This window comes from Conger conger, chromosome 14, assembly GCF_963514075.1.
Source record: "Conger conger chromosome 14, fConCon1.1, whole genome shotgun sequence".
In the NCBI taxonomy this organism is placed as follows: domain Eukaryota; kingdom Metazoa; phylum Chordata; class Actinopteri; order Anguilliformes; family Congridae; genus Conger; species Conger conger.
Window position 1 is genome coordinate 4,538,638 of NC_083773.1, and position 10,000 is coordinate 4,548,637.

General features: G+C 47.7%; 1 protein-coding gene across 6 annotated transcripts in view; it reads right to left on the minus strand.

Annotated features, from left to right (window-relative positions):
* Positions 1-10,000, minus strand: part of LOC133110234 (E3 ubiquitin-protein ligase RNF123) — a 152,854-nt gene that overhangs the window by 92,248 nt on the left and 50,606 nt on the right. For all 6 annotated transcript variants that reach the window (XM_061220186.1, XM_061220181.1, XM_061220185.1 and 3 more), the window contains exon 32: positions 3,120-3,259. In XM_061220186.1, the coding sequence (XP_061076170.1) occupies positions 3,120-3,259 (140 nt within the window). The remainder of the gene's footprint in view (positions 1-3,119; positions 3,260-10,000) is intronic.

The following is a 10,000-nucleotide window of genomic DNA, read 5'->3' on the forward strand; positions in this document are numbered from 1 at the left end:
CCGGAGAGCGCGGGAGTGCTAATAACGGCACGGTGCTCAGGGACCTGCGCCCGTCTCCCACCCCCACCCTCCTCCCGCAGGAACACCACTCTATCACAGGAGCACCATGACGATCGCATGGGACACATCAGCTCCATTCAGTCTTACCAACAGTTATCTTATTAGCAGCTCCATTCTTGGAATCTGAGTAACTCAGTAACACGCGGTTTTCCATTACGAAAGCCCACAATACAAATACACCTGCACAATATCACCACCCTTACACACCTGCCCAATATCACCCTTACACACCTGCCCAATATCACCACCCTTACACACCTGCACAATATCACCACCCTTACACACCTGCCCAATACCACCACCCTTACACACCTGCCCAATATCACCCTTACACACCTGCACAATATCACCACCCGTACACACCTGCCCAATACCACCACCCTTACACACCTGCCCAATATCACCACCCTTACACACCTGCCCAATATCACCACCCTTACACACCTGCCCAATATCACCACCCTTACACACCTGCCCAATACCACCACCTTTACACACCTGCCCAATATCACCACCCTTACACACCTGCCCAACATCACCACCCTTACACACCTGCCCAATATCACCCTTACACACCTGCCCAATATCACCACCCTTACACACCTGCCCAATATCACCCTTACACACCTGCCCAATATCACCACCCTTACACACCTGCCCAACATCACCACCCTTACACACCTGCCCAATATCACCACCCTTACACACCTGCCCAATACCACCACCTTTACACACCTGCCCAATACCACCACCCTTACACACCTGCCCAATATCACCACCCTTACACACCTGCCCAATACCACCCTTACACACCTGCCCAATATCACCCTTACACACCTGCCCAACATCACCACCCTTACACACCTGCCTAACATCACCACCCTTACACACCTGCACAATATCACCACCCTTACACACCTGCCCAATATCACCACCCTTACACACCTGCCCAATATCACCACCCTTACACACCTGCCCAACATCACCACCCTTACACACCTGCCCAACATCACCACCCTTACACACCTGCCCAATATCACCACCCTTACACACCTGCCCAATATCACCACCCTTACACACCTGCCCAATACCACCACCCTTACACACCTGCCCAATATCACCACCCTTACACACCTGCCCAACATCACCACCCTTACACACCTGCCCAATATCACCACCCTTACACACCTGCCCAATACCACCCTTACACACCTGCCCAATACCACCCTTACACACCTGCCCAATACCACCACCCTTACAAACCTGCCCAACATCACCACCCTTACACACCTGCCCAATATCACCCTTACACACCTGCCCAATATCACCACCCTTACACACCTGCCCAATATCACCCTTACACACCTGCCCAATATCACCACCCTTACACACCTGCCAACATCACCACCCTTACACACCTGCCCAACATCACCACCCTTACACACCTGCCCAATATCACCACCCTTACACACCTGCCCAATACCACCCTTACACACCTGCCCAATACCACCCTTACACACCTGCCCAATACCACCACCCTTACACACCTGCCCAATATCACCACCCTTACACACCTGCCCAACATCACCACCCTTACACACCTGCCCAATATCACCACCCTTACACACCTGCCCAATACCACCCTTACACACCTGCCCAATACCACCACCCTTACAAACCTGCCCAACATCACCACCCTTACACACCTGCCCAATATCACCCTTACACACCTGCCCAATATCACCACCCTTACACACCTGCCCAATATCACCCTTACACACCTGCCCAATATCACCACCCTTACACACCTGCCAACATCACCACCCTTACACACCTGCCCAATACCACCCTTACACACCTGCCCAATATCACCCTTACACACCTGCCCAACATCACCACCCTTACACACCTGCCCAATATCACCACCCTTACACACCTGCCCAATATCACCACCCTTACACACCTGCCCAATATCACCACCCTTACACACCTGCCCAATATCACCACCCTTACACACCTGCCCAATATCACCACCCTTACACACCTGCCCAACATCACCACCCTTACACACCTGCCCAACATCACCACCCTTACACACCTGCCCAATATCACCACCCTTACACACCTGCCCAATATCACCACCCTTACACACCTGCCCAATATCACCACCCTTACACACCTGCCCAATATCACCACCCTTACACACCCGCACAATATCACCACCCTCACACACCTGCCCAATATCACCACCCTTACACACCTGCCCAATATCACCACCCTTACACACCTGCCCAATATCACCACCCTTACACACCTGCCCAATATCACCACCCTTACACACCTGCCCAACATCACCACCCTTACACACCTGCACAATATCACCACCCTTACACACCTGCCCAACATCACCACCCTTACACACCTGCCCAATATCACCACCCTTACACACCTGCCCAATATCACCACCCTTACACACCTGCACAATATCACCACCCTTACACACCTGCCCAATATCACCACCCTTACACACCTGCCCAATATCACCACCCTTACACACCTGCCCAATATCACCACCCTTACACACCTGCACAATATCACCACCCTTACACACCTGCACAATATCACCACCCTTACACACCTGCCCAACATCACCACCCTTACACACCTTCCCAACATCACCACCCTTACACACCTGCCCAACATCACCACCCTTACACACCTGCCCAACATCACCACCCTTGTACAAAAGCTCACAATCACCACCCTTCATATAATACACCTGCTCAATATCATTCTCCACCCGTTACATAATACACCTGCTCAATATCTCTACCACCTACTAACAGCTAATATCTCTGGCAGATGTGTAAACCCACAGTCGTGGAGAAGCTTATATTCCTCCGCTCCTCACCCCCATCAGTCAAAACATATCATCTCCATCGTGCCGAACTGGGTGTCTAATGTTGGGGTTGTGTTCAGAACGCGCGTGTGGAGTGACCGTTCTGCTTCAGTGAAGACGGACACGCAGGTGCAGCGTGAGTCTCCGCACTGGCCCTCACCTCCTGGATCATGCCGATGAACTCGGAGAAGGCCCAGTTGAGCTGGTTGAGGACGCTGTTGAGGAAGCTGGCGGCCATGTCCTTATCCAGGCTCAGCAGGTGCGCCATGTGCCTCTGGAGCAGGTGGGAGGGGCAGGGCTCTGCAGCCAATCAACAAGCAGCACACCCCCACTTACCCAATCAGATTAAAGGACAGGCGAATGCATATGCACTTTATACACATACAAATTCATGTACAGTATATATGAACATTATTTATTTACACACGGACACATACACACAATATATGCACGTACACTGTCAATTTCTTTTCCCTGCTTACGATCTGGTATCGTGTCCACTTTTCCATCATTAAAAAATGGAAAAGATGGCCCAAGATGGCCGCCGTTTAAGAGAAATCAGTGAGCAGACGGGTGGGTCAGCCCGCTGCGATACGGCGCAGCGTGTCGGGGATGAAAAACCTTGAGCATTGCGTTCACTTCCTCCATTGCCCGCAGAGAGCAGGAAGGCGCGGGCCGTTACCCAGCAGCCTTTGCTGCGGCGCCGCCGTGCGCTGTGAGTCCACACGGAGCCGCGCGTTAGCGTAGCGGGGTGACATTGCGCCATCGGCCTGATCCGGGCTGCGCACTCCTCAAAATCTCCTTGGAGGCCATTGGGCGATCGCTTAAATGCGCTTATTACAGCAATCTCAGAGGCACTCTCCCCCAGAGACACGCAGGCTTTTTCCTTCCCTCTCGTATGAGGAAGCAGGGTAATTTAATAGCTTATCTGGCTGTGTACAGAGGCAAGCAGCCCCACTGCAAAAGCCTTACAGTGCAGAACAGAGAGGAGGGGAGGGGAGGGGGGGGGCCTTTGCATGCTTTCAACAAAACCTCGTATAAAAAACCAATCAGTTAGCAAGATAGCGGGCTCCCTGAAAAAGACAGAAGATAACCTTTAAGTTTAATTAGGTGGCCATGATCTCCTAAGCTACAGCCGGCCTGCTGGGACAGAGGCGTGGGATCGATGGGCTTATGGGGACGGTCGTAAGACGTGCGGAGAGCGCAGAGAACGATGAGCGGGGACCGTGATGTCATCCGTCCTTTTGTTTGCCACCTCCGCCAGCCCTCCCCCCATTGTCACGGCGACCGTCAGGGTTATTCCAACCCAGCGTTTTTACACCCCCCCCCACTAATTAAAAACAAGGGAGCCGTAAGAAAGAGGAGACGGGGGGGGGGGGGGGGGGGGGGGGGGGGTTAGGTAACCGGCACAAAGCGTCCTCCGCCGGCCCTTTGTGGAGGGCCGTGTTTTTTCGTGTTCTCATTAAGACGGGCGTCGGGGGAGACGGGGGAAGGGAGCCAGGTGTTCGGGGCGGCGGAGACCGGCAAGCGACGCGCGGGAAAGGTCACGTCTCGCCGAGGACTACACACCGCCGCCTGACAGGTCCGCATACCGCACACCACGGAAGAACAGCGGGCGGAGATAATTAAACGGAGCGGGGGAGGGCACATCTGCCCTTACCGAGCTCCCCGCCCCCCCCCCCCTTCCCTCTCCGACAGGACCGCCGGTCCCAGAGGTCCCCGTGCAGAGGTCGCGCTCTTTCCCAAACTCATTTCCCAGAAGCACTTGTGGTTGCCCAGGTAATATACGCGGCACGTTAAGGGGCACTGCATGTTCTCGGCTGCAGTGACACCGCCCGCCTTCAGGATTTCATCAGCCACTTTATTCACAGGGACGACCATTAGATGATGGAGTGCTGGGTGCAGAGGGCCACTGACTGCCTGCAAGGGCTCAGCTCCGGCCTTTTTCTGACATGGCATGAGCACACATAGGTCGATTGTACTCTTCAAGGGTTCTGAATTTCTGTACGTTTACACTAGGACTCGGAACCGTACTCTCCTCTCAGGTCCACTTTCGCACTTGTTCTTGTGTTTGATTTGCACTTTGTTGTACGTCGCTCTGGATAAGAGCGTCCGCTAAATGCCACGTAATGTAATAATGTAATGTAATACATCTGAAATCATTAAACACCCAAGTGATAAACAAGACCGTTATTAAATATGCTGTAAGGGAACGGGCGGCTCGGTCGTACTACTCAATATATGCTATACACACACACACACACACACACACATACACACACACACACACACACACACACTCTCACAAGCACTCGAACAAACATGCTCTCACAAAAACACATTAATACACATGCACTTGCACACAAGCATGTGACACACACACACACACACACACACACACACACACACACACAGATTCCTAAACACGCATAGCCTTCTAAAGATGTGATTAGGTACACCACTCTCACTCCACTCTCATATCAATGGCTTGTAAGGAATTACAAATTCTAATCGTGATACATTAAATGAACAATACATTATGAACAAAATGCACAGACAGGTTATTATGTAAAAGGACACATTTTATACACAACATCCTTAGGTTCATGAATTTGCAGTGAATGGGGGGGGCTTGCCCCCACTCTTGTTCATTTGGCCAATAAGGAAGAAGCCAGGCAGAGGGAATTCTGGGACAGGGGGCTGGGACTTACAGGGATGTGCCACTAAGCTCTGAGCAAACACGAGGCTGGGATCTAAACTATTCCGGTAAACAGAGGAACAGAACAAGAGAGAGAACAAAGAAAACAACAAAAACTTACTTTGGAAACTAGCAACAGACAAATCTCCTGGAAGTCATGCAAACACAAGAAGGAAATGAAACAAAATAAACATGGAGGTTGAGGTGCAATGAATGCACACACAAAAAAAGCACTCACACACACAGTGCCACACACACACACGATTAGTACGGGCCGTCACTTCAGTGGATAGAGATGGATGGCCAATTAAATCAATTCGGTCGAAGCATACAGTTAAGATAAAAATCATGAATGATTAATGAAACCTCAATACTCCAGCACACTGGCCAGGATTATTGTCTGGATCTATCCGGGATAGTCTGTATCAGATTAACTTGTTTTAGATATTGAAACTGCGCTTCAGAGGACCATGCACTACACGGTAATCGGGAAACATAAATAAATCAGCTGGAAACAGAAATATAACCTTGCCTACCTGTCACTCTTCCTAAAACGAGAATCACAACATAAATTAGGGTCTTGGCTTTTTTTAGTGTGCCCTTGACAATGTTTAATGTGTGCTGCTACGCATCATAAAGTCACTGAGTGCATCCCGTACTGACATGTTTGGGTAACTTCCGTAACTTGGGATTTGCCTGAGCAACTTTTTTGTGACCCTATATTAGTAGTGCCCTCTTCTCTCCTCATGAATAAGAATAGACAGGATATGATGCTATTGAGCCCTCGGACTCAGAGTAGCAGGACCCATATACAGTGCTTTAGCATGAACAACCTGGACAATCAATGGCAATTCCTTTAGCAAGTTCATTTTACAGATTGATTAGTCAATCAATGGCCGATCGGTCTACACAATTGACAGACATTCGGTTTCCGTGAAAGACACATATCATGTTACCAGAAGATATTTATAGCATCAACTGCTTCATACAAGATGCACTGGCAAACTTGCTGTTTGGGAATGTTAAGGTGCTGTACACTGGTACATACAGTACCAGTCAAACGTTTGGACACATTCTAGAGCCTTTTTTGTTATTTTTCTGATTAATGTTTCACTTTATCTGTTTCATCAAACTATTCACATGTGGTCAATACGAAGATTCTCAGATTTTATTAAAGAGTATTTTTATACATTTATAAATTTTTACCCTGTAACAATTACACCACTTTTTATACATTTCAATGTTTGAGACAAATTAACATAAAGTCAAATGAAATAGTCATGTTTTGTATTTGGTTGCATATATTTGTACGCCATTAAATCTATCAACATCACCAAATCTCAAGCGATACTAAAACCACTTTGCATTTAATTGGCTCTCTATAGTAATTGGGGGTTGGGACTTGATTCAGCTGTAAATTATGCTGATGCAGTAGGGAACACATTTGTGGATTAAATGGTTTTTAGTCATCAAGGGTCTGAGGTATGTGAATTCACATGTGAATTGTTTGATGTCTTATTTCCTCTGTTTGTCATCAATCAGAAAAAGCAGAAAAGGGCAAGGTGTGTCCGAACTTTTGACTGGTACTGTAGGTAGGGGCGACATCCGTTGCTTACGGAAGACTAACGTTAATAATCAAATTAGCAAAATTACACTTGTAGTGTGCCGATTATTTCCGTCAGAGACTGTCCAAGTCCCTTGTTGTTTCGTGTTAGCGATGACAAAGCCAGCTATCTAGTTCATATGGCTGTGAAACATGAAGCAGAGCTAAGCTAGCCATTGTTAGTAGCCACACAAAATTTGGTTAGCAAATGCAAAGTTTTTCTTGGGGAATGCAAGCAGCTAATAACTGTCAAGTGGACAAACAAAGAGACGGCACAATTTTTACGTGACTACACAAGTCTCTTCCACGTTAACATAGTGAGATTTGAAAGAAAGAAAGTCCATCCATGCTTGCAACATTGGCTCAGGCAGTAAGAGCAGTCGTCTGGCAGTCTGGAGGGTTTCCAGTTCGATTCCCGCCCGGGCTGTGTCGACCTGAGTAAGACACCTAACCCCCAAATGCTCTTGACGAGCTGGTCGGTGCCTTGCATGGCAGCCAATCGCTGTTGGCGTATGAGTGAATGGGTGAATGAGAAGCATCAATTGTACAGCGCTTTGGATAAAGGCGCTATATAAATGCCAACCATTTGAGCATTTAGGAGTGCACACACCACACGAGCTACGACGACAGCTAAGGTTGGTAATTTCCGGAATGAGTGCATTCACTGAAGAGGGACATCCCTCCAACTGCAGCGAGACAATCATAGCAGACCCAACAAAACTTGGATCCCTTCTCGACATGACCGCTGTCAACACAGACCCCCCGTCCTTCCTCTCCATCACGGGGGGGAAGGCTGCTCAATGTGCCAGAGAATCAGCAGCCAGCTTCAATAGGTGTGGACTAATATCAGAGATCCCCTGGGACACCATGACTTCAATGGCGGTACGGCACTGCAACGTCTGAGGAAAAGCAGGGGTCCCCAAAATATCTCACCAGCACACCAAAATAGAAACAAACAAAAACATATGAAAGTGCACCTTCATCCTTATAAATATCTGCCGCAAAAAGGCTCTGCCACAATAAGAGACGGTTTAGATGAGTTCCTTTACTTTTCATCATTATTGCTGCTTTAATCGTATTTTTGCAATGTTGGCACCATTGTAACTGAGGGCTCTTTCCCTCAATGTGTCCTCAGAAAAAGTAATAAAGGTTGATTGATCGATTGATTGATTGATTGATTGATTGATGTGGGCATCTTCAAAATATATATTTCTGTTTATCAAGCTGTGTGACAACCTATTAAAGGCTGATTTATTCATTGACTGAAATTAGTAGTAGGAATTCCTAATCAGAAAAGCTATACAAAAATAAGGACTGACTGATCTTTTTATTCCTTTATTATTTAAATGAGCAGGGGGAACGCTCAGTACTGAACTCCATAATGGGGGAGCCATTCAGGGAGTGATTTTGATGAGACTGATATCCTCTGAAAAACACACTGGCCAAGTGATAACCACACCAATGTTGGGGTTTGGTGAAGACGTGCTCACACCCTCGCCATCTGAAATGCCTCCATTAATTCCACAATGTTCATGCATCTTTGCCCAGCAAGTTAAAACACAACGTGGAACGTGGAACGTGGAACGTGGAACGTGGAACAAGGCGTCTCCCCCCCACTCTGTGGGACAGTAGTTTCTGGAGCTGGTACAGACTCCATTAACAGCACACAGAGCTCTGAGTGACTTTAATGAGTCTGTCCCACACAAACCCAGGCACTGCACACACTCCAGGTCATCATTAGCATCTCTGACCGTACCCCACTGGGCCCCGGCCAAGCCCACGCATAGTTCATCCATCCAATTACGACTTATTTTCGGATTTATTCATTTTTATATTTGATTTCACATGTTCTGTAAGACATCTGTGAGCCCCAAATCAGCATAAAGAAGCCGAAACCGGCCTGAGGGCCTGCCATTATGAAGATGTGTTTCAGAGGCAGATTTCATCAACAAGCAATGAGCTGCCACAATTAACCAGCGAGCCTGTAATCAGGAGTCAGACAGTCCTCCGAATACAGACCCTAGGGGTCACCGGAAATGTGTTCACGGAACTTTCTATTGATGCAGCCGCCGTTTTATCTATAATCTACGACTCCAGAAAGAAAGCAATTATTCCACTTTCAGAAATAAACAAAAACTGTAATAGTGCACGAGAGCACAGAAACATGATGTCGGGATTCATTCCGCAGTTTGAATAAATAACTGACAACGCCTTCACAAAAACCTTATCTAATGATCACACGGGGCTGCATATTGTTCTGAAGTGTGAGCTTCCTTATTGGAATGGTATCTTGCATTATTCAAGCCCTGTTTTTTTTTTTTCAACCGTCTACTCGGAAGCCATAAAGTGTCATGTAATTGAATTACTGTGAAACAAACGTGTGTATTTGTGTCTATAATAGCGAGAAATAAATGAATTGTGAAAATTACAGTAAAACTGAAAGATACTGAGCAAGAAAAGCACCAAATAGAAGGCAGGATAGGGGGTTTGAAGTGAGCTAGAGATGATTCTCACCATGGGAATAAACACAGGACAGCACATTGGACATTGAAAAAGGAGCAGTGGTCAGGTGACACAAATAGGTTGATTCCACCCACCCAGCTCAACTTAAACTGCTTCTAACACCGCCAAGGAATAACTATACAAATGCGCCTATCAGTGTGTCAGACAACACCCTAAACACTTGAGTTCTATGAACTCATGCATTCAGAAATGATCCACAAAATACAATGCGTTTCAT